This window comes from Thunnus thynnus, chromosome 6, assembly GCF_963924715.1.
Source record: "Thunnus thynnus chromosome 6, fThuThy2.1, whole genome shotgun sequence".
NCBI lineage: Eukaryota > Metazoa > Chordata > Actinopteri > Scombriformes > Scombridae > Thunnus > Thunnus thynnus.
In genome coordinates, this window is record NC_089522.1 from 29274463 (window position 1) to 29300798 (window position 26336).

A 26336-nucleotide genomic window follows, 5' to 3' on the forward strand; every position below is an offset into this window, starting at 1 on the left:
ATCAGACGGAATGATTTACGGCACCCAGACTGGAAAAACCTGTTTACATTACATGTAGCGTTGTAGCATGAGGGATTATAAAGACGTTACCAGGACGCAGGATTCTCTTTGTTTGATAGTGTTTAAAGTAAAGTCAGGCTTGTTGTCGGCACCATCATCATATTACAATTATTAATCTTTTCGTAGCCACAAATAGATACATCACCTTCATCGCCATGCATCCTGCAAACAGCTGTGTTTAAAAAAAAAAAAAAAAAAAAAAAAAAAAGACAAGTATTAAAAATAAGTCTTTTCTTTCACTCGCTTCCAAAAACAAATGAACGCGCTAGCTAGGATCTTTACGACACAAGTCGGTGGTGCTCATGGGAAATGCGGTCTTCATTTCTGGGAAAACATTACAGCTTTTGTCCACAGAGGGCGCTAAAATCAACACAAAATGAATGTTCCTTGCTTCTTTAAATGATAGTGTTGCTGTCTCCACAAAGCAGCTGCATTACTGTACCACTTTTTGCTGAATGTAGTTCCAAGCAGGACTTTCTGTAGCAATTAATCTGTAGTTTTTTTTTTTAATTAACCATTTGCAGAATACCTTTTAAAAACCCAAAGTGAATTGCTTATTTAATTCTGACCAGAAGCCAAACAAGCTAGAAGAGATTCTTGTGAAAATTAAACTGATCTTGCTTATTTTTTGATGCTGTACCACTTTAAGATTAATACTGTTTATAAATGTGATATGTGTTTCTCGGTTAACGATTAGTCTATTAATCACTTCGGCACGATATTTGCCTTCCTTTTGTTGCGAACACAGAGACACAACGTATGTGAAAACATACGGATTACACATTACATTTTGTTTGTTTCTCTAGCATATGTCTTTTGAGAGAGCTAGATTAAAGTAGCTTTCCTGCAGCTTGTGCATAGTGGTTGCCAGTTCCCCGTGTTTGTTTTGTACTCTTATGAGATCCTTCAGCTTTATGTTCTTTAGAAAATCCCTCTTTGTTGACAACTGTACTTAATGCTATCTTAATTTCGAAGAAAGCTCTAGACACAGTCACCCGAATTAGAATGATTTTGTCTGAGTCGTTGTATGATCTTGCTGGGACTGGATTGGGGTCATATTTAGAGTGTTTTTGCAGATTACTTCATGACATCATCTTAGGGATTTTCCTTTTTCAGAGTTCTGCAGAAATCAGGTTCACTAACAAGATAAACAGCAGACTCGCGGCGAAGACATTGAGTCTGTAGAGTCCGGGATTACGCAACACTTTGGCAAATTAACCTGCAAAGTTTAGACACAAGCTGGGTAACGTTGCAACTTTTTTTTTTTTTTTTTTTTTTAATTTACAGGCCTCAATGATAGGGGATGGGAATTCCATCTTCAGACTTGTTCAATGAATGGCACCTCCAACAGCTTTCAGTTGCCAGATGTTGAGAATGGTTGCCACACTGTAATTGCTTTAATTGCTCTCATAATAGTGTGTTATTACCTGAATTAAACATAATAAATTAAGATGCACACATTCTAACACATTTCTTTTGTTTTTTTCATGTTTTCTGTCACTCAAACAGCTGCATTAGATAATGTATGACATCCCGCCAGTGTTAGTGATGGTGAAATCTGATGCCAAACTATAAATCAGTACCATTCCTACACCATACACATTATCAGTCCTGGATGATTTGGTGCCCTAGGCGAATTCTCAGTCGTACCCTCCCACCTGGCCTGGTTTCCTTCGTTGACATGCTTTTGGCATATCACTAATACCGCTTTCAAACCGTGGATATGACACCGGAACGACGCAGGTATGACGCGGGTATGACGCAGGTGTGACGCAGGTCTACCCGACACGTGTTCTGCTCGTTGGACCCGTTCATTAGACAGCTGTCACCCTGCTTCTCACTGTTAGCAGAGGCTGCAGTCTGCTGAGTAGTTTCATCAAATTCACTGAGAATTACTCTGAATTACATCAAATAATTACCAGATAAAAGTTTCTGTTTCAACTCTCTGTCCATCTATGTCCATCACCCATGGATGCTCACTTTCTGTTTCCTTCTCTCTCTTCTTCTTCACCTTTTTTAGCAAGTTAAATGTAGGGCCGTCACCTAAAAGACGCTGAGTCGATGCATCAATCGATTAAACCCCCCCAAGTTGACTCACACTTTGTCAGTCGAGTTGCTGCCTTTTTTATTTTTAGCCACATCATTACACACAGAGTAACGCAGCGTGACAGCGTGAGAGGCTGTTAACTTTTACGCGTTCTTTGTCTTTAAATGACCTAAACACATAATTGTGATGGAAACAAAGAGGGGTTGATGGAAAACGGAGGAACGGCGTGATGCAGAGCCACCGTTTCCCGCTCGGAGCTCTCAGCTCCGCCGTTAAATGCAGGGAAGTCGGCTAAACTGCTGTTTAAACAGACACATACCAGCGTCTCTACCGTCTCCTCCTCTGCCGTCCGGTGTAATCGACTCTTTGGCTGACAGCGCTGTCAGCAGCCGGGCAGGAGAGAGAGAGAGACGCTCCGTGCTGCGCTGGCATTTTACAACTGATCTAATACAAGGACGCGCACTGCTGTGCTGATTTTCTCTGACGTTTACACGTGACAAACAGCATTAAAACACAAGTCTTACAGGTTAAACAGGAGACTCATCAATGTAGTGCGGGGAGGCTGCTATGCAGGTGCGCTTGATTTAACTGTAACTGTGATATAACCGGGTGGAGACATGAGTAATATTTCTCATAGGAGGCTTTATTGCAGAAAGAAACAAATTAGATAAGTAATGTTTAATATGCATGCCTATAAGAATATAGAGAAATATACTGTTGATGAAAATATGTGTCACCATAATTGTTTTCAATGAGTCATTATGGTCTCATTTGCTAAATTTGGGCCCTCTAATAAGTGTGCTGGTGTTGATTGACAGCTGTGATTGACAGCTGGCTCACCTGCTGGGACTCTCCGGCAATGAGTTGGACTTTTAGAGCTTCTGCTCAAAGAATAAACCTTTTTTTTTTTTTGCTCCAAACATGCAGCTCTACTGTTCTTACTCACTCATAACATGCTATCAATGTCTCTTGATTATGACACCTGTAGTAGCTGATGTATGCACCGATGTTCGCTTCAGTTAGAGAGGTAGCGGGGCGTGTTGCCAGAGCGTGAAAGGCAACACCCGGCACTCACCTACTGGTTTGCATCGGAGTTGGTGTGAAGCCAACTCCGATGCAAACCAGTGGATGACATCACATCTGGTTTCACCCATCTGGTCGGTTGTAGGGTAAAGATTTAGATCTGTTTTCTCAGACTAAACTCTGATTCAGATAGTCGATATTAGCCACTTGAATGGACTTGGCAACAAGTGTTTCATCAGAGGAACCACAATGCCGTATTCCCCCCCCACCACTTTTTTCTATAGTGAACTATACCACCTTTGTTCTATGTCAAGGTGTCAGCTCTACTCCCAACTTCAAAACAGCACAACCACAAAGACTACAAGGCAGCTTTCTCATCGACGGCCGTGTGTGTGTGTGTGTGGGTCCCGTATGTGGTTATGTGATAAACACGTCCGTCCGCAGCGATACACAAACATCTGAAATACACATACGCAGGCTATCATCATCTTCTTCTTCTTCTCTGGAAGCAGACAAGAGGTGATAAAAAGCAAAAAGGGGGGTGCCTGCTGTGGGTCAGAAGGATGATTCAACCAGCAGTCTTTGCTCTCTCTTGTCTTTGCGTCTGTGTCTCTCTTCTGTTTTTCTGGACCCAGGAGTCGGCAATGGCATGAAACGTGTTGATGGAGCCAAGTGCCTGGCAGTCCACCAGGTAGTAAAAATTCAATAAGTGGAGTAACGGGACTCTAAGGAATCTTTTACTCTTTCTCATGTGGTTGGAGGTTTTCACAGCTGGGGTGCCCGGCTGCTCGGGCAGTCCAGCAGTTTTTTTTATCCTTCTCCTCTTCTTCTTTTCTCTCCCTTCCTTTGCTCTCATGAGTAAGCTACCATTAGCGTTCACATCCATGATGTGGTCACCATTGTGAGGGTTTAAGCGGGTGATTATACTCAAACTGATAAGGCTGTCAGGTTTTGACTAGTACAAGGATTTAGTAAACACACTGAAGACAGGGAAGGGTGTGGGACTAGGTGGTAACAGTAGCTGTTTCCTGGAATGACGGAGAAAGTTCGGTTTGAACAAAAAAAAAAAAAAAAAAAACAAAATGAGAGAAAGAAAAAGGAAAGTGTTGCAGAGGAAATTAAAAGATAGGATGGGAGAGGTGAAGGGAAAGAAGAGGTTTGTTTTTGAAGGGTAGAAATCTTTAAGTAGAAGGATTAGTTTGAGGTAAGATTATGCTTTAACGGCAGAATCAGCCACAAGGTGGTCTCACTTAATCTCTGTTGGTTTTGACTTCTAATTAATTTCAATGTGGTTTTAAGCAGCACTGAAACTGTCTCAACTTTTCCAGGTGTCTACTTTAAATCTTCCTTTGAACGCAGGACTCCTCTCTTCTCCTCTCATCTGTCTCTTCTCTTCTCCTCATCTTTCTCTTCTCTCCTCTCCTCCCTCTCCTTTATCTTTCTCCCTCTCCTCTCCTCTCCTCTCCTTTATCTTTGTCTCGATTCCTCTCCTCTCTTCTCCTCTATCTTTCTCTTCTCTCCTCTCCTTTCCTCTCCTCTCCTCACCTCCCCTTTATCTTTTTCTCTCCTCTTCTCCTCTCCTCTCCTCAGTCTTTTCTCCTTTACCTTTGTTGTTTCTCCTCTCTTCCCCTCTCATCTGTCTCCTCTCTCTATCTTTCTCTCCTCTCCTCTATCTTTCTCTCCTCTCCTCTCCTCTCCTCTCCTCTATCTTTTTCTCCTCTCTCCTCCTCCCCTCCTCTCCTCTCTTCTCTTCTCCACTCCTCCATCTTTCCCCTCCTCTCTTCTATCTGTCTCTCCTCTCTCTCTCCTCCTCTTCCCCCCTCTCCTCTCTTCTCATCTCCTCCATCTTTCCCTCCTCTCCTCTATCTTTCTCTCCCCCCCCCCCCCCCCCCCCCCCCCCCCCCCCACTCCTCCATCTTTCCCTCCTCTCTTCTATCGGTCTCTGCTCTCCTCCCCCCCCCCCCCCCTCTCCACTCCTCTATCTTTCCCTCCTTTCCTGTCCTCTCCTCTCTCTATCTTTCCCTCCTTTCCTGTCCTCTCCTCTCCTCTATCTTTCTCTCCTTTCCTGTCCTCTCCTCTCCTCTATCTTTCCCTCCTTTCCTGTCCTCTCCACTCCTCTATCTTTCCCTCCTTTCCTGTCCTCTCCACTCCTCTATCTTTCCCTCCTTTCCTGTCCTCTCCACTCCTCTATCTCTCCCTCCTTTCCTCTTCCTCCTTCTCTCATTTGTGTGGCTACGCAACAGATATTTCCATGCTGGTGGTTTCCGATGACTTACGGATCTATCGTTGGGTTGCCACAGATGAATTAACACCACCTCTCTCTCTCTCTCTCTCTCTCTCTCTCTCTCTCTCTCTCTCTCTCTCTCTCCGGCTGCTCGGCGGTCGCTTTCACCCAACAGCAGCAACTCAACGCCAACGTAGTTTTTAAAAATTTTTTTTTTTTTTTTTTTACACGTTGCTATTTGATAAGTGTGGATAATCACTGCTGCTCCGGATGATGGCTGTCCTTACTGATTGTTAGGAGGTTGGGGGGGGGCGGGGGGGGGGGGGGGGGGGGGACTGAGTGATAAATTACTTTACTGACTGGTATGCTTTTGATGAAGCGGTACTGAGAAGTGCAAAGCCGCAGAATGTAGAGTACAATGGCGACGGTAGTGACTTGTCTGCAGCTAAGTCTTTGCCTTTGTGAACTGTTTACATTACAGTCGGGGGGGATGGCCACTCCTGTTTAGATAGGTGGGTATCTGATCCTAGATTTCTGCCCACTATCATCATACCTACCTTGCCAAATATTCCTCCTCCCTGCCCCCCCCCGCCCCCCTCCCACCACCTCCCGCTCTGTTCTATCTACTTGTGCGTTTTGTCTGTTTTATAACCCTCCAACTCTTTATTTCTTTCTCCCTCTCCGCTCGGTGCATCGTCATCAAAATCTGACATTTTCATAATTATCCTTGAAAGGAGCTCTGATAAAGTTACTTTAAAAAGGAAACTCCGGAGATATCTTTCAGGGCGGATACTGTTTTTTTTAACTCCGACCTCCTGGGTTTTTTTATTTTTGAACGTTCTTTATTTTGCTACGCTCCGAGGTCCCTTTCAACTTTTTAATCACTCAATCTCAAGGCCATTCGTTCAGGGTAATGAATACTCTGCCCTCCAAGTTCTGTTTGAGTGTGAAAAGTTTTAATTGAAAAGGCCGTGCCCTCGTCGGCTCCGTTTTGTCTATAAATCTTCGTACCAGCGTCTTGATACGCGATGAAAGCAGGTTTTTTTATCAACCTGCTGATTATTGTCTTGATGAATCAGTTTGTCTGGCTATAAAATGTCAGAAAATAGTGAAATAGTTTCTTAGAGCACACGGTGACATCTTCACATGTCTGATCAACAGTTAAAACCACCAGATATTCAGTTTACTGTCATGTTTGACAAAGAAAAGCTTCAAATCCTCAAGTATGAGACCAGCAAATATTAACCATCTCTCCTTAAAAAACGACTGAAATGATGAGATTATCAAAATAGTTCTGTTGATCGACTAACTGATCGACTAATCGTTGCATCTCTGTTAACCAGCCACTTCATCTACAGCCAACCTTAACTTTAATTAACAATAAATTGATGGTAATGAAGAGCAGAAGGAGAAACCACTAGTTTTAACAATACGAAACATTTCTTTTCTTTATTTCATCCATCAGGTTTTTCAAAAATTTTTTTTATCATATTATCAGAATTGTCAAGTTTATATCTGACAGAGCCTCAAAAAGATGAAAAAAAAACACCTGAACACTCCTGTCTCAGTCCAGTTCATCTTTTATTGTACATGAACATTACAGTGTTTGTACTCTTTGACATGAGAAGACTGTTTTCACATTCATCTGCTGATAGTGGGAAAGTTTCCCTGCGTTCACCTTTTTAATCTGAGTAGTAGACGGGGTGAACCTACGAGCACGACCGACAGTGACATCATCACACTATCCAGTATGAAAATGATAAGTGTGATATGGAAATTTACAGCGCGCATAGACTTTTCAATGAAGTAGGAAACTTCTTTTAGTCCAGCAGTGAAACGTTTGAAATGATATTTGTATATTCGTAGGAGGAGTTGTTTGTCATTTGAAGCCTTTTTTTCGTGGAAAAACTTTATTATTTATTTTAGTTGTCTTCGACATGTCCTGAGAGGACCTTCAAGGTAAACTTTGCGGTGATTCATGGATTTGATAAATTAATTAGGTACGAGACAGCGTTGCAGAGGCATGTTTTCATTTCATGGCTGTTAATCTGCTTAGAATTTATGGATGTGACTCCTGGTAATTCCCCTAATTTGACAGATCCTCCCCATGGCGAAAGGAAAGTGAAACTTGGAAACATATCATAATGGCATTGATAAACACTTATCAGTGTTTGCTGATGTGTCACACCGTCAGACGGCCTTTGTTTGAACGAGTCCAGAGCGAAGGCACAGAGCTCAGTGACGATGTGACAGTGCACTTTCTGTGTTTTTGTGATGGGGCGCGCAGTGCACTTGGAAATGAAGTGGGGGGGGGGGGGGATTAATGGAAGCTATTATCATTATCAACGGGTGCGTTAAGGGCTGGAATGAGTCATGACCAGTCACATCACCTCCTCTCCCTCCCTTTTTTTTTATTTTTTTATTTTAAAAGTAGTGCTGTGATGCACGCAGTCCAGTCCAGAAGAGAAAAGAGTATTTCTTTTTAAAACAAAGGCGTCCACATATTATACTGTAGCGCAGCAGGTTGTCTCTAACTTTCCCACAGTGCTTATTATTAGTGTTGCATTAGAATTAGACATGGCTGCATTTATTCAATGCTGCAAAAACTGCATAAACTGCATGTAGCATATAATGAACTTGTTTACATGACTGTTGTGGTTTATCGCCAAATCGACCGCCGGACTGTTTTTTGCAGTTAATATGCAGAGTGTTTGCTGTGGCTAGCTGGAAACATACGCACTGACTGACTGACTGTGTGTGTGTGTGTGTGTGTGTGTGTGTGTGTGTGTGTGTGTGTGTGTGTGTGTGTGTGTGTGTGTGTGTGTGTGTGTGTGTGTGTGTGTGTGTGTGACAGCTCAGCCTCTGACAAATCTCATGCACTCACCCAGAAACTTCAGTTTTTCCTTCACTTACTCTCCTTTTTTTCCTCTCGTCCCTGTACATTTATAAAGCAGAGTTATAAGTCTGAGCATACGTGTTTTTTGCAACATTCAAAACTTGTTTCTTGGCCTCATTTTGTTCCACAGGATATATTCACCTACGCTCATGTCTTTCCATTTAATTCATGCAATCAAGCCACTTCTAAAGAATTTTTTAAAAAAAATCTCCGTTCAGTGTTTTCCATCTAAATAGAGCCATCTGCAGTCGCGGTTTGACCACATCTGTCGCGGAAACATTAATAACAAATTCCGTCGTGAAACGTCGAGTCGATAAAGTCGTGACAAGAGATCTACGAGGGGAAAAATACTACGCTTTCATGACTTTCAGCTCTTTTCAGTGTTTTTTTTTTCATTTAAGACTGTGTCGGTATTAATGGCTTCCTATCCATCGGGTTAGCCAAAACTGTGTTTCATATCTGCTTTTACACTTACAGCAAAGCACAAAATTAGCACCAGACACCAACCAAAAAAAACTATTTATTTAGTGGCTGGTAAAAACATTCACTAGCTGTTTGACTGGTGGACAAAAAATTTTTGTACCCTGATCTACAGAAATGAAAAGATGTTACAAAGTGGTTTCCAGCAGCTTGAAACAGTGTAAAGCAGTCTGGGTGTGGCCACAAGTACAACAGACCTCACGTGACCACACCCAACAGACTGCATCTTTCTACCAATAGAGGGCAGTGCAGCAGTGCTTTTCTTATCTATTTATTTTCTCTAATTAAAGACAACTCTAACTAAAAAAGCTCTGATTTAAGTTGCTTTTAAATGTTGGAATGAAAATCATTTTCATCAGCTTCTTGGATTCTAAAATCAATCCGCTAACATTGTTCATAAAGATTTGATTGATCTGTTGGCTTTAAGTTTCACACTAATAAACATAATGTTCCTTTACAAGTGATCTGACTTCTTCATCTCACATACATGGAGGGATTTTTTTTTCTTCTTCTTCACCTTTCTTTGTCATGACTGTCAGCGGAAGGTGTCTTAGGCAAACATGTTCGATAATAATCCACATGAATGAAGTTTTTTTTTTTTTTTTTTTTTTTATGGCTTGCCACCACGCTCCTGCTCTGCTGTTTTTCTTTAGAGGAGACATTTGGCTGGCTCTCCACTGCGTACGTGCGGCTCAGTGCGAACACGAGCCTCCAATCCTCTGCCTCCTGTTGTCACAGCAGTCGCTGTGCCCACCAACTTAATCCCCTCAGCTGCGGATGAGCGGGCCGACAAGTAAGTGGACAGCACCTGAGTCTGCAGTTATCAGTTTTTCCCCCAAGAGTACCGGCGCTCCCTCACAGCCCATATCTCACGTTCACTGCCTCCCCCCCTCTCTCTCTCTCTCTCTCTCTCTCCACCACCACCACCACCACTCCCCTTCATGTGGAGATTAAAACTCTTCAAGATGTATGTATCTTACCCTCTGACACAGTTTTTTTGTGCTGCACAAAAGTTGGAGCCGTTTTTTTTTTTATTAAAAAACTCTGCTACACATTGCAGTATCTTCTCCGGGGTATCTCCTCTTCTGCCCCGGCTTTAAAGTTTATGTGAGCGTGAGCCACACCAGTCATTGTCAAGATTGTAATAATCATCATTGCTCCGTTCCTCGTTGTACCTTTTCCAATTGCCAGAGCCAGCTCAGTACCAACGCCCCTTCTAAGGTTGCCTGCTTCCTTCCTTCCTTCCTCTGGGAACAATAGTCGTGAATCCCAACATGACACTGCTCTTGGATGAAAGTTCACAACTTTCCCATCAAGTTTGATGTGTTTGCAACTTCCCAGCCCTAGCAGCGGCACCATTGCCGTTGCCTCCCGATCTCTGATCGAGCAGCGTGAGAAAAGAGGAAACCAGGAATAAGTAAATCCGAGGAAAGTCGACGGACCGAGCGGAGGCTGGCTCGTCGCGGCCTATTGGACCTGCTCCACACAAGATGACAAGAGTAAAAGCTCTGCTTTGTCCGCATCTGGACCCCAGTTGTTGGCTGTTGTCACCAGAAGATGACCCTACTCACCCATTATCCTTTAAAATATTTTTCTCTTCATTCTTTCCTCACTGGCTCTGTTTCACCTTTTTTTTTTTTTGAGATTCCCTTTCCATGTTGACAGCCTCGCACTCATGTTCTGTCTAAACACTCTTTAGTCTTTGTTTTGCTCAGTTTCACAGTCTCTCTGTTCTTAAGGTTCCCTGATATTCTTATAGAGGTATTAAAACACTCTCACTTGACAGGTTTTCCTTTCCAAACCCACTGTACCATGCAGCTCATTTGTTTTTTAGCTATCCTTACATAACTGATCGTAAGCTGTGTTTCCCCGGAGGTGTTTTTTAGTGGTAGAGGGGGACGTTAAGCTTTTGCTGTAAGCTGTTATGATGTTATTATTATTATTATTATTGTATTGACAAGAGACCAGAGGAATGATATCCAGGTCACCCGTGGCCAGGTCACCCATAGAGGTTTAATATATTTAGTCTTTGATTGGTTCTTTAGTTCGCTGCTGATTTATTTCTTTAAAAACATTTTTTAAATAGTGTGTAATACGGTGTCACGCTGACATTGTTATGTAACATCTGCTTTTATGTCTGAAGGAAATTTTTCAGCAGAATTTATTTCCAACTGTGGCTCAACTGTGGTCTTCAGTCGCCTGTCGCCTCACAGCAAGAAGGCACTGAATTTAAACCTGCTGCGTGGATGTTTACATGTTCTCAACTTTTCTCTCCTTGTTTCTCTGTTTTTAACAACGGGTTGAAATATCGTGTTGATAATTTTATTCACTTTCAGATTTAAGTCTGTTTTGTGGCTTGTTTCTGAAGGGCTGAATGTACTTTAAAACTGATCCCTGATTATTAAGACTAATGATTACTTTCATCATCGATTAATCAGTTAATCTATTTCTCAATTAAGAAATTATTCTTTTGGTTTATAGGATGACAGAATATTGTGAGAAATACCTATAACACATATACACAATATCACATAAGACTAAGAAAAGCTGGACCCAATTAATGTTTGGCATTTTGGCGTGAAAAATGACAATCATTTATCAAAATAGTTAGATTGACTAATGGATTAATCAATTATATATTTAAGGTCCAGCTCTGTTTATACTACATTCGGTGTCTGTGTAGTGTTCAGACATGTACAGTCATTAAGTTTATGCAGGGAAACCTCACGGAAATGAGAAAATGACAAAATTTACATTATGTTCTCACAGCTATGCAAACAAAAGTATAATTCTGTGCCTGGAGTCGTGCATGTTAATCATCAAACCTGAGAAAATATTACATTTATTAAACAGATTTTTCTTAAGTTGAGCTGAACTTTAAATATAAATTAAAGGATATGTTCACAATTTTTCAAGTCTGTCTTAAAACAACAGTCAGGTGCCCGTATGAACAGGTTTTCCTCGCTGTAATCATTCCTCCTGTTCATTAAAGATTCCCTTCAATCTTTCAATGGAAGTGATGGAGGCCAAAATCCACAGTGTGTCCACACAGTCATTTAGTGCAAAAATGCATTTAAAAGTTGATGTGAAGCTTATATGAGGCTTCAGCAGTCTGAGTTAGTCACATCAAGTGGATATCTGACACATTTACATACTTTTTAGCATCAAATTCCCTCTTTGTGTTTCCTCGGACAGTGTTTCCCTGCAGTAGAAGTATCTCTCTATATAAAGCAAGGAATCTGTCTGTATGTTTGTCCTTCGTATATCTGGAGAACCGTTCATCTGATCTACTTCATACCTGGCAGGTGGATTGCTGGAGAAAGGAGGAAGTGCAGTGTCAATGTGTAAAGTTGTTTGGATGGGCGGTTCTTGAGAAATATATAAGAATACCTCATAAACAATGTTGATTTTCTGCTTCTTCTGCCTGTGGTGTCAACGAGCAGAAATACTGACAGCGCCACTTTGTCATTGCAACCCACATTGTGGTCGGAGGTGGGATTACATCCGTAGTGTTAATGACTTGAAAAAGTTTAAGAGACTTAAGATCTACTATTGAACTGTGTGCTGTGAACGTAACTTGGCATGTATGTTCAAGACTTAGTGCTGGATGTCTCAGGCACGTTCACAAATATATAAAAATACCTCATAAACAAACGTTGCCTCTGCTTCTTCTTCTGCACATGGATTCAACGAGCGGACATACGGACAGCGCCACTCTGCCATTGCAAACCACATTGTGGTCAGAGACGGGATTACATCCGCAGTGATAAGAACTACCACAGAGAACGAAATGTTCCTCATGCCTGGGAACTTTGTATGTATGTTCAAGACACAGTGCAGGATGTCTCAGGCACGTTTTAAATGAGCGCTAAAGTTCATCTGATCAACTTCAGCTCAACTCAGAATTGTAGCCTCCAGATATTCTGCGTGTGAGGCGTTTAAGTAGCATCGGTAAATTGCAGCGTCTACCGATAGTCTGCATGAGAGGCGTTTAGGGGACGGGCACTGTTCTCTCTAGCTATTGAGTAATCAGCCTGTTCTGAACAGGCACGTTTTAAATGGGCACTGCACTAGTAGTAACAAAAAGAGGAACTAAAAAAAGACTGTAACGTTGAACTTGATTTGACTCGTTTGGACGGCTGAAACTTCATTTTCAGATAAAGCTTTCTGAGGGAAAAAGGATCTTCTAATGGCCAGTATAAACAGGAGGAATGATTACAGCACAAAAAAAACTATTTCAGTGTTCATTCGGATATCTGACTGTTGTTTTAAGATAAACTTGAAAAATTGTGAACACACCCTTTAATCTCTTCAGTTAAGTAGTTAGTATTTCTATTTCAGCTTCACTAACCTACATTATCATTTATTTTCTGAACTTGGTGATGTTTGACAAATCCCACCACTAAGCTGTGCTTACTCTACTTGCTCTTCCTCACTGGTTGAATATGCTAGAGGGCAGATCCAGGACCTGACTACATCATAAGCTGCTGCTTTAGTGAACCTTGTGGTAAATACTCAGATATTTTGAGGAAATCTGACCTGTGCCTTCATGTTAGTAAATCAGGCCCTGTGTATTTCTTGGTGAATCCAGTTGGAAGTGGAAGCTTCTTTCAATGTGTAGTCTCTGGACAGCAGTACTGACTTGGATCCTTGAAGAATGGTCATAAATCACCTTCCTCATCCCTCTGAGCAGCGCACTAGTACGACAACTGTGAATTTATTATTCTATACCTACAGTATATACGTCTTGCCATCTTTTCATGGCGTCCTCTCTCTCTTTTTCTCTCCGCTCATATTCAGCTTGTGTTTTTCCAACATTGGCAACCTTCCTGCAAAACTGTACTTTTTTTTTTTTACATCTTTGTCCAAATAAATCACTGGTGGTGGCAGTAGGTTGCTGGCACCGGGAGCCTGCAAGTTAATTTGGGCAACATCTTCCCAGCAGTGGTGATGGTGATAATGAATGGAGCGAATTAAAAGGTGATGAAAAGCTCCACATGGCCGGTGTGCGTGATGAGGTGTCAGCGAAGGGCAACAATGTGGGTCCTCGCCTCTCACAGGTTTCAAAGGAAATCTGGAAGGGACGATTGATTGATTAAACCTGCGGAGCGACCGCATACAGTCAAATGTTTTCAGGCGTTGTTTCGTGAAATAACTTGTGGCGGTTGCGTAGTATTCAAATGTTATTGCTAGTGTCATACCGCATGTGACGGCTGTGAGAACATAAAGATCTCAACATCAACGTCTCTTGTTGTCTTGCAGAATTTTTAAAACAGTGTTGCTGCAGGTGGGAATGTTGCCGCGAGGCATACTGCATGCATCAAGGCAAATATCATCTTGTCTTCTAACAGTAAATACTTGTTCACCTAACTGCACATCACTTACTCTGTCAGTGCTATGGTAATTACAGGTTATGTTTTGATTTTTGCATTTTGTTTTGCTGCTAAGTGCTTCTTTGAACTTCCTAATCCAGTTAAATAACGTTAGTCCCTCAGCAAGCGCTTGTCAGAATCACAATCAGAAAAAAACTGTATTGATCCCTGCAGGGAAAATTGCTTTTGTTACAGTTGCTCAACACACAGTTAGGAAAGAGGAAGTAAGAAGGTAGGAGAGATACTATAAAATGACATAGTAGTAACAATAAATACACAGCAAGTAAATGGAAAAATGTGCAAATGTGCAAAAGGTCACAGTATGGAGGCGTGCAAAGCGGATTAACAGTAATTTAACAGCACTTGTGATGTCACGCGACACATCACACGCTTAAACAAGAAAGTTGTTAAGGCTTCGTAATAAGTAATTGATTTGTTTTGGATGTGCTAATCTAAAAATCACACTAAATTGAAGATACAATAATTTACTGCCGAGTATGATGTTTGAGGTTTTAGCAGAGGACCTACCGTTATGAGTTGAGTTTGAACATGTGCGTGATTATGATGTTTTGAAATATCTCCGCTTCTAATGAATAGGCGGTTGTGATTTGTAGCGGTTTTGTTCAGGTAATTTATCACTTTAAAAAAAAAAAAAAAAAAAAAAAAAAAAAAAGACAGAGCCAATGTAGCGCGTTTCATGGTAATGTAAACAAAGTCATGACACGGTTTAAGGAAGAGTAATTTTCACACCGTTCAGCACTAGTGGATGCATTCAGCACAAACATCACCTGTTAGCCCGTTTAAAAAAAAAAAAAAGCAGCATTAAGACGGAGCGGCTGTAATCGGCTGTGGCGTTATGGCGTCGGGGTTTTTCAGTCCATCAGTTTGCTATGTGCACAAAAAAGAGTGACTGATGGACAAATCAGATTTGGCTACTGGAAGGCACCCAAGCCAAGTGAGAGATGAATTAGAGCAGGGAATCACAGCATCTGTTCCAAAACGACAAGGCCAGTGGATATATTTTCCATATTAAAGTGGCACATTTGGATCAGATCATTCAGATTTTTATGTTAATATATCAGTTTTTCAAGGACCACAAGTTGAACAGATAATGGAAAACAATTTAACGTAAAAAAAAAAAAAAATGCACTCTTTGTCATTTCAACTCTTCTAATCAGGTCAGAGTTTGGTGGAAGTGTGAACCGCATAATACAGAGGAGGTCTCTTAATTTCACCTTTCTTTAAGTTCCCTCCATTAGGTGTGACAGGAAATTGGCAGGACCACTCTCTGGGCGTTACATCTGTTTCCCAGGCAGCGGCTCAACAAAACACATCTTGCACACCATCATCACCGTTCTTACCTACTCAGAATTATAGGAGTGAGAGAGAGAGAGAGAGAAAGAGGGATAGAGAGAGAGAGAGAGAGAGATTGTCAGCTATCTCAGTGAGGCATGCTTCGCTCAAGGCTATGTCTCTCTTTTTTTTTTCTTCCCTCCTGTCTCTCTCCTCCTTCCATTACTCAGCAGCAAGAAGCAAGAGAGAAAAAAAAACACCGAAACTCTTTCCTGCTCTCCCGAAGGAACAGCAGTTGTCCAGGCATGAAAGTGGAGTAGGTTAAGGAGACACAAGAGTGCACATGAAAGGGCAGTCTGTAACAAAAAAAAAAAAAAAAAAAAAAAAGGTGGAGGCTAATGCAGGAGGTGTAACTGTTATCCATGTGAACAATTAATCAGCTAGAGTACTATAAAGGAAACTGTAAAGAAATCCGGTTTGGGTTTCAGGAATGTTAAGAGATCCTCTTTCCACTTTATAAGTGTAAAAAGTGCATCTCAGAAAGCTCTTTGCAACAGGAAACTAGCGAGAGGTCGGCCATGCGCTAACTTTCATCATCAATCAGCGTGTTGACGTGCACTTAAGGGTTACTGTGAACGTTCTCCATTAAACTGATTTCTTCTGAACTGTCATGTAAATCGGAAAACTGGCCACCGTAATCAGGATAGAGGGTTTAGAGAAATCTGATTTCCTCAGATAGGGAAAACAGACGGACAGAGCGTCGGAATGGTTGGCTAGGTCGCGTTAGCTTTTAGTTTGGCTAACAGACCGGCCAGCTAACCCCTCTTCTGCTTTCGTGCACACCGCTTCCTCTCGCCTCTGAGCCGTTATGGTCTGCCAGATCAGTCCACAGTGGAAGTGAGGCGGGCGAGTTGTTGAGAAGTTCACAAGTTCTGTTGGGCCGTACCTTCTCGGCCTAGTTGCACTGGTCGTGTTATGTGCATGCTTACTCACGTTAAGAGACTCTTTATGCCGTAACCAGGAGCCTGAGAAGCCGCTGCACTGCTTTGTGCTGCCATGAATACATTTGCATCTTCATAGACTCTGGAATTTTTAATGAGGGAGAAGGAGTAGATGTCATTTTAAGGATTTTAAAGTGGTAATTATACTTTTTTTTGGGTGGAAAAATCACATCAGAAACACATTATTGTTCCAAGCAGAATATCTTTATACATCTTAATACATGTGTGGATCTTTAAACAACCTTTCAATTAAGTTTGCTCTGCATTCATGGATATTTTTGAAGATTAAATCCTGTGGCATTGATGCACTGCTGCATTGATAATTTAAGTTTTTCACTGTAAGAATTCCAAAAATCTCTGGTGTCGGTTGTATTTTCCTTTTAATGTGGGCACACTTTGAACACTGCACGCGTTTACGAACAACCTGTTTTTTCGGTTTTGATCATTTGAAATGAACCAAAGTTGGCATTAAACATAATTTCGTATAATATACAGCTACACATCTATGTAAGTACTGCTCTCACCAACCATTTAATCTATCGTCAAGCTCACAGACTTAAATGAAAGTTTTCGACTGCCTCATTTTCATTTTTTTTCCAGTTTGAGGGATCGCTAGGCAACAGGCAATAACAAAAAAAGGGAAAATTGTAATAACTTAATTGAGACACTTGACTTTTTTTTTTTTTTTGACATGGATGTTGAATAGCTGTTCCCACCAGGTGTGTCCTTCAAGTGGCTGGCTAGTGAAACCCAGCACACCCAGGCGGTGTTACTTACACACACACACACACACACTCACACACACACATGCAAAAACACGTGCACACAAAGGCTTAATACAGAAGTAATTTCGTCCACCCCCACCTTGTCTGTCATCCTAGACTTTCAAACTGGGGGCGTATATTCGTCATTACACACACACATGCGCTCACATGGCATGGAAACAACGCTCAGCCTAAAGGCTTTGCGGTTGCCTAGCGGCCCACCTACTCACCTGTACCCACCCATCCCCACCTGTTTGGATGCTTAAGACCTAAAATAGACCTAAAAATAATCACATTATCACCGTGTACTCTACATGCAATCACTCATGCGGTTGTTCATACTTGTAGGATAGTCAGCCATGGGCGGTTCATTGAGAGTTTGAGTGGCTTTGGAAAGTGTCAGTCTATCATGATGCCCACTCACTTTACTGTAGGACACACACTTGCAAAAGCCAGTTGCGTGGTTAAGTCTTTCGCCTCTGGAACAAAATAAGACTAGGATCCTGCCCAAGCTTGATCTGCTGTCTCCATCTCAACTTTCCCACTGAAAAAAGACTCATTACTGCCAGCTCTTTAACCAGTCAAATAAAAACTGAAACAAAGAAAGTCAGGAAAATCCAACCACGGTAGAAACAGGTTTTTACTGACAAACTCTTAAGTTAAAGGAAAGTTGATTAATAGTTACTGTTTCGTTATTAGCTGCGTGTAGAAATACATGTGATGTTACAGAATACATCAAGTAACAACTAAAAAAAACCAGATTGTTCAGGTTGGTTGTTCAGATTTTCTCTCGCCAGGACAGTATGACACATAGTGTAAAGTAACACCACAATCATAAACTGTATGCGTGACTGAGATGAGCTGTAACAACGGAGTAGCTTCACCAAGTTCAACCTAACAAGCAACAAATGAAAAGGACAATCAATAATCTGAGTATCAATACACAGATCTGCTCAGCAACCCTCTTAAAATAACAAAACAAAGCTCAGAGAGTTGAGACAAGCTATTAAACTTCACGCTCCAACAGCTGTAACAGTAAAATATGTCTATGTAACAAATATATATCGCTGCCATTTCACAATTAATTGGTAAAAAAAAAACATTGCTGAGCTTCACAAAACTCCAACCACAGAGCTGCCGTTCCGCCTCATTTTCACCAGCTCACTTTGTTTTGTAATCAGTTCTGGTTGAAATTCAATTATCTTTTTTTTTTTTTCTTTATTATTTGGAACAAGCTCCGTGCCAGTTTTTGACGACAAAAGAAATCTGCCAAAACGTACATGTTTGCACTGATAAACACTTCACACAGAAGTCAAGAAGAAGTCGACTCCTGCCAACACTAATTAGATTAATGCCTGTCAATCATTTAAAGGAGGCGCCCAGGTCGGAGCGGTTTTCACTATTTGGATCTCTCTCTAGGAAACTTGGAAATAAAGAGGATACAGTTTAGGTGAAGAAACAACAACTGATGACATTTCTAAGAGCTGATGGCAAAACGACATAAATAATTAACTCTTATTACACTACAAATGAACTATTCTCCTGCACCTTTAAGGCTGAGGTATGCTTGGAACAAACTGACCACGTCTGATGGAGAAAAGTATTCATAGCTGTTCCAAACAGCCGCCATAGAGAAGAGGGAGACATGATAATTGTGCAAATTTTTCCCACTTTCTTACCTCTACACACCTGGCCAATGGTTGAGTGAAGTGGGATTAAATGTCGGATTACTGGATCGGTTTTCTGGGAAGTTACAACCTCACTCAGATGTCAGAAATGTTAGAGATAGGAGGTTTCAGACTCTTTTTAAACCATCTTACAAGCACTTCATCTGAAGCATACTGACTCCTTCAGCGTCAACATCATAGTATTGCGAAAGCTCGAGCAACATCTTTGATTGTGATCATCATTACTCAGCTGAATGAGCCTCGCGGTTCGGAGTTAATTAGGCAATAACTCAGTCGGTAGTGTGAGCCTGCATCTTATTATGCTCATGTTTATATCATTATAATCAATATATTGTTTATACTGTATCTCAACATATTAACCCCCCCCCCCCCCCCCTCCTCCCCCATATCCTTCTGTTTATCCCCTTCCCTCAGCTCTTGGAGTATGTTGGCGAAGGAAAGAGCATCATGGACGTGGGTTTGGCCCAGGCCCGCCAGCCACTCACCACCCGCTGCCACTACTATGAAGTGGAGATCGTAGATGCTGGAGAGAAGTGCTATATCGCTCTGGGCCTGGCAAGAAGGGTGAGCTCTCTAAGAAAAGAACAGCTTCACACACACACACACATCTACACTCACTTTTTTGCCCTTTTTTTTTCCCCTCACTGTCATATATTACTGTCCAGCTTAATGCACTCAAGGGACGTGGACTGCATGAATAAGCCTCCAAATGGCTGACTTATACTCTTCCCCCCGCTGGTCCCCGTTCAACAAGTGGTTGAGCTAACAACTATAATGACGGAAAACTTTGACAAAAACCTGGATTGGGAATTACGCAGGTCATTAGCATCTGCAAAACGTTCCTCAGATCCTGCCTTGGGAATGTTGTAATCTTGGAAGAGCAGCGGTGATAGTGTCTTTTTTTTTTTTTTTTTTTTTAAAGGTAGGATCCTCCACATAAATCTTTATCACAGCGAATAGAGAAAAGATGATGATGAGTGACTAAGACCGGACGATTGGCATCCGCGCTAGCGTTCTGAGGTCGACCTCTGCCTACAGTGAAACGCATTAAAACGGCTAAATCTCTTCTTCGCCTGCATTTCAGTTGGCAAACAACAAAACTGTATCGCAGCCAACATCTGGTAAGGAGTAGGGAGTGAGACAGACAGCCCGGCTGACCAAATAATTATTTAATGGTTGCAAAGTTGTGTGATAAAATCAACATAAATACAGGATAATGACAGCAGCTGTGCTGTGTAATCAGCTATATCATTGACATTTAATCACAGAAAAAGTAGAGAGTTGTCTCCTTAACTTTGCTGCCACACAGTCGACTGCGACCGGACAGCTACAGACAGTCTGTTACTGTGTCGAGTGCCAGCCCATTAAACCTCATCTCCCCCTGCTCTATGTGATCACTCTATACCGTGTGTGTGTGTGTGTGTGAGTATGAAATAATTATTTAATCACGGCCCATTAACACCAACAGCAAGCCGCTGCGCCGCGGTGATAAAATTATTATTTTATAATCGCACCGTCGTCTGACAAAATCAGCATAAATCCAGGTTAATGGAGAAATTTCCACTCTTGTTTTTTTGGGCCGTATTGACATTCAAACAATCACAGAGAAAGTTAGAGGGTGAATAAAGGTCGTCTTCTTTAATTTTTTTTTTTTTTTTACTGCCACACAGACCTGACCTTCACTGAGAAGCTTACATCACTGTTTTGCAAAAGCTCAGTTTTCCCCTGTACACACTGGAACAACAAGCTGGAGTTTTAAGATTTACACACTCTGGAGGCTGTTTTGGAAAAGATCCGTTTTTTTGGAGGGGGGGGGGGGGAACGCAGTTTTAGTCCCGACAGAGGGCTGAAAAAAGGAGGGAAAAAAAAAAAGATGTGTTTACAAATTGAACCGGGTTAGTGTGGATGTACTCTTTTTTTAGGAGGCTTGAACTGTGTGAAATAGAGTCTAATAGTAGTAAACATAGTGGTAGTTGTCATCAGCTTAATTTTCTTTCCCATTATCCAGCAGCTTAGCCATTCTCTTTGGATCTAATGGCCTACTTTGTGGAGATGAAACACGTCCAAGAGGAAAATACAATTAGAGAAATTTTAACACCTCTCATTTGAGCCCTCATTTCTTTTTCCAAAGAATGCACATGCGGTTCCCATTTCAGCATTAGCGCTGCAGCTCTGCAAGTGACTATTACCGTGTTGACCTGCTTTGAAGAATAAAACAGACAAACCTGTAGATGTTTGGGCGCTGACGCTGAGACTGATTCAGTATGAGCGTCATTGTTTAGGATCTTGACGTCAGTTACGTTAAGACTAGAGGTTTAACGGTACGTGTATTCATCCCGAACCGTTCCCTCGGTTCGGTACGCTTCATGACTCAAACGGTTGCTGTCGAAATAGTTTAATAATCCACTTAACTCTGACGTGTGGAACAATCATTCTAGAGCGCGACTTCCACCTGGAACATTTTAGCATGCTCATGGATGTATGCTAGCCGGCTTAGCCAAGGCTTAGCCTGGTTACCGTGGTTACCCTGTAACATCGCCGCTGTCAGAATGACAAACGAGAGACCTATAACACTGACTGAGTGCAACACTATGATTAAAATATGCTCTGTTATCTCCGTAGTGAAGCAATACCGTGTCTCCTCACTCCCCCTCCCCTCTCTTTTATGGTCGGCTTTTCACTTGGTTTGGTTCCTCTGACTGATATATTATCATATATGACTATAATTAGATTATTAATAGTGAAGCATCAGTGTTAGAGCAGCATGTTACTGTTGTAGTTACTGGATGTGGAGCTAGTTTCAACTACTTTATATACAATTAAACCATCAATCAACATAAAACAGCTGTCATCGGGTTGTGTACTGTTACACCCTTAATTAGGACTGTTTTTTATCCTCTCTAGTAAGCTTATAAAGTACGGGATTAAACTGGTATAAACGTCTATTTTCTTAATAAATGGACTCTTTTAGAAAACCTATTTGTATTACATGTTTACCTAATATTATTCTTCTGACTCAGACGCTATTTTGACAGTATGGATTCATGATTTGATATATTTTTTTTTCACACACTGTAAGTTTAGCCTTGAAAATGTTATGATTGTGAAATATTAGCGACTGCCAAAGCCAAGGTCCGTGGAGAGCTGCCAGCACTGTCTCTCTACCAGGGTCAAAACTCCTGCTCCTTTTAATAACAAAAATAAAAGATGAAACTTGTACAACATCTTTCAAGGTCTCAGAGGCGATTTATAAAACGGGAACAGAGAGAGAGAAGCACGGGTCAGTAGATGACAGTAAGACAAAGAGAGCTATAGATGAACACAGAGAGGAGGAGAAATACACTTGCACTAAGGCTGGGTTATGTATTGATATTATATCAATATTATGATATGACAAGTGTTGTCTTTTCCTGGTTTTAATGGCTGCATTACAGTAAAGAGATGTAATTTTCTGAACCTACCAGACTGTTCTAGCTGTTCTATTATTTGCTTTTACCTACTTAGTCATTATATCCACATTACTGATGATAGTCATCCCTACAATATTGTTGCAATATTGATATCGAGGTATTTGGTCAAAAATATTTATAACTTGCACAGTATACGTGTGTTCTGCTTGCAGGTTTCCATCCATGCCCTGTAATTTATTAGTAATATATTCATTATTTTAAGATCTGATCATCCTCTTTGTGGAAAAATGGCTGTTCTGCTTTTAAAAAAATTCATAAATGTCTTCTACCTGACAGTGAAAGAATAAGACACAACATTAAATCAGAACAGAATAGAACAAGTTTTTGGACATATTTGTGGAAACATCGTCTAAGCTGCAACCTTCTGACAAGAGAATGTCCTAATTTAGATGCTACGAACGTTGATAAAATATGTTTGTTTCTCCCTTTTTTTCCCCCCAACAAGCTCACATAGCGTAGCTTCAGCGATTTAAGACGTCTGTCCCCTTACAATAGTTGACATTTGGGAGAAGCGTCAAGCTGTTATGTACTTAATGTATTCGCTGGGAAAGTTTATGCAGTTAAGCTAGCTTGCTAATTGTAGCGCTTATTCCCACTATAGTATTATGATGGTTATTTCAACACCTGCTGAGTGTTTGGCAGTTCCCACACACTGATGTTGTGTTCGTTGCACGCTATACAAAGGATGGGGTTTACTGTAGGTAGCGTTAGCTGTCTCTCTTACATGAGTTAAGGGTTGTCGTGGCAAATGATAAGACTAAAACTCGCATTATCGTCTAGTTGTGCATGTCAGCACGCCGTATGTTATCCTGTGATTTGAATTATTTATGAGTTACTAATGTACTGAGTCGCAGAGTAACGTAAGGAGTGCTCAAATCACAGATAAGATGATTTAATTACAGTTTAAAGTCTTTAAATCATACTATACTTCAAATCTACATCGATTATATTTACTGAATTATGTTCTGTGAATATGGAGACAAAATCAGTAGAATATCCTCTGATGGAGCTATAAAAGGGTACATGTTCATACACATGCTCTCAATTAAACACACAGACGTGCTCCCATGGGTGAGGAAGACGTTGAGTGGTGATAACTCCAGTCCTATAACCTCCTCAGAGTTCCCTTCTCCTTACTTTTGCTCCACCACTTTTCTCTCTGCATCTGGGTTTCATTATAAAGACATTAAGTTTAAGTCCAGGAGAGGTGATAAAGCAGAAAATTGAAGGGCTTGGGTAATGACTGTTTACTCAACAGCAGTCGCAAGTTTGCATGCTTGTTGGTCTCATTCCCGTAGCATCCCGTGGTAAGACGACAGGCCTGAATATAAACACAAATCCGCTCATTAATGCCCCACAAACTGCTGGATTCTGCCTGTCTGTCTCTCTGTCTCTGTCTTTGTTGTGGTTGCTGACTGCATGCTCGTCTTTGTACTGTACTGTATTTTCTGCACTTTACAAATCTCTTTATCCCCCTATACCAGCTCTACGTCTCTATTCCCATCTTAACTTAAGCAGTAGCCCGCCGGTCATGTTTCATGAGAAGTGATAGTTTTTTATTTGGGTCTTTGTTTTAGCCACGTTGGTGGGATGGTGATGTTGGTCGGTCATTCCACCACTTTGGTTCAGACTGAAATATCTCAACAACTATTGGATGGATTGCCAAGAAATTTGGTACAAACATACATGGTCCCAAGATAATGAATCCTAATGACTTTGGTAATCCAATGTTTCCTCTAGCGCCACCAGCAGGTTGGCATTTTTGGTTCTGAGTAAAATATCTTAACAACTATTGGATGGATTGCCAAGAAATTTGGTACAAACATACATGGTCCCAAGATAATGAATCCTAATGACTTTGGTAATCCAGTGTTTCCTTTAGCGCCACCAGCAGGCTGGTGTTTTTGGTTCTGAGTAAAATATTCCAACAACTATTGGATGGATTGCCAAGAAATTTGGTACAAACATACATGGTCCCAAGATAATGAATCCTAATGACTTTGGTAATCCAATGATGTTTCCTCTAGCGCCACCAGCAGGTTGGCATTGTTGGTTCTGAGTAAAATATCTTAACAACTATTGGATGGATTGCCAAGAAATCTGGTTGACACATTCATGTCCCTCTCAGGATAAATTGTTATAACCCCTGACTTTTTTTACCTAGTGCAACCATGACGCCAGAATTTTAATTTGTCCAATACTAGATGGTGAACATGGTGATCATTATACCTACTAACCATCAGCTTGTCAGCATTGTGCCTAAGTACAACCTCACAGAACAGCTACTGTGGCTGTAGACTCTTAGTCTTGTTTGCATGTTGCATGACCAAAAATTGTCCCATTTCACTTCACTTTTCCTTTCCAAAACAGTTCAAGACGTTAAAATCGAATCAACTTGTCAAAAAAAAAAAAGGTGGAAGTAAATTTTTGAATCCCCAAAGCCACTGTTGCCAGTTTCCTGTCCAACAGGGAAGTTGGAGGAATTTGTGCTATGTGATAAGTTTGTGTTGTGTGTGTGTGTGTGTGTGTGTGTGTAATCTAAGATCTGTTTTGACCCTACTACAATTCCTAGACCTGTCATGACCTCTCACTTTCTGAAGATAAGGGTCTACATGAATGTACAGCATGCATAAGCTTGGTAGCAAGGTTGTTTTTCATCCGGTACACACAGCGGTTGCTAGGGTGTGGGACAAAGAGATCTAGGCTTAGTTAGCGGTGGAAGAGTGTAGGGGGGAGATGGGGAGTGCAGGGTTTTAAGGAGGTGGGGTAGCAAGGTAGATGGGGAAGCCTGAAAGTCAGGAGGTAGAAAATTCGAGGGAAGCTATTCAGAATATGAAAAACACAGGAAAAAAAGCAGGAAAACCCTCATGTCCTGAAAAACAAACAAACCCCTAAAATCCTTCAAAAAAAAAGAGAAAGATCATAACCCTGAGAAACAGTGGGAGGATGGAAAATGTAAAGGTGGGTTAGGGAGTGGGGCGGAATATGTGTGATAGTTGTAATGGAGGGGTGAAGGAACAGATATGTGGTTCATGTCATCAGTGTGTGACTGAAACAGATGGTTTTTGCGGTTCACCCTTGACCCTGTGTCTCTGATGATTGTCTTGACTCACTCTCTGTTCTGTTCATGTACATAAACACAGTCATAAAGCCACACACAAGAAATAAAACTACTCAAGAGGCTGGAATGGCAGCGTTTCCTCTGTCCTGGTATGCCCCGGGACCGGGTCCTGGGAACAGCTCCCTTCCTCTTCCTCCCGTGATGAAGCAGTCCTACTAACCTTTTTCAATGTTGCTCCTGTGAACCTGTTTATAATAACAGGGTCAATTTAGGATCAAACAAAGGACCAGTCACTCTGCCAAGACCTATGACGTTGAAGTTACAGAACACACGGCACCACTCACATAATTTAGGAGGTGCTCCTTGGTGCAATTAGAGAGATTGATATTAAGACTGACAACACGTTAAAAAACATATGGTTTGATGTCATTTTTGCACACAAGACAACACCAAAGTCATCACGATCCTTGTAATTTATTGGTGTGTGACTGCACTGATTGTTTGAGATGTGCAGAAAGGGTGATGAAGATGGTAAGGCAGGTCGGTCATTCGATCGCTCTGGTACAGACTAAAATATCTCAACAACTATTGGATGGATTGCCATGACCTTTGGTGCAGACATTCATGTTCCCCATAGGATGAATTGTCATAACTTTGATGATCCCCTGATTTATAATCTAGTTAGTTAAAAGGTGTATTTGCTCAGTTCTTTGGTTTACAACCAAATACCTGCAAAACTAATGGCGTCTCCATCATCCGCAGCTATACTTAAATGTTAATGCTAACATGCTAACCTAAGCTTGTGACCATGGAAAACATTGCCTGCTATAGATTAGCATTTTAACAATGTCATTTTGTGCTTGTTATCATGCTAAAAATAGTCCAGTCAATATTGGATTTTTGAGGCTGTTATCAATGATATATTGCAAATTGTTTGTTTTTTTCTTTCCACACACA

At 41.2% G+C, this 26336-nt stretch overlaps 1 protein-coding gene across 2 annotated transcripts in view; it reads left to right on the plus strand.

Moving 5' to 3' along the window:
• The window catches only part of spryd3 (SPRY domain containing 3), a 64964-nt gene that overhangs the window by 15097 nt on the left and 23531 nt on the right, over positions 1-26336 (plus strand). For both annotated transcript variants that reach the window (XM_067593288.1, XM_067593287.1), the window contains exon 7: positions 19263-19412. In XM_067593288.1, the coding sequence (XP_067449389.1) occupies positions 19263-19412 (150 nt within the window). The remainder of the gene's footprint in view (positions 1-19262; positions 19413-26336) is intronic.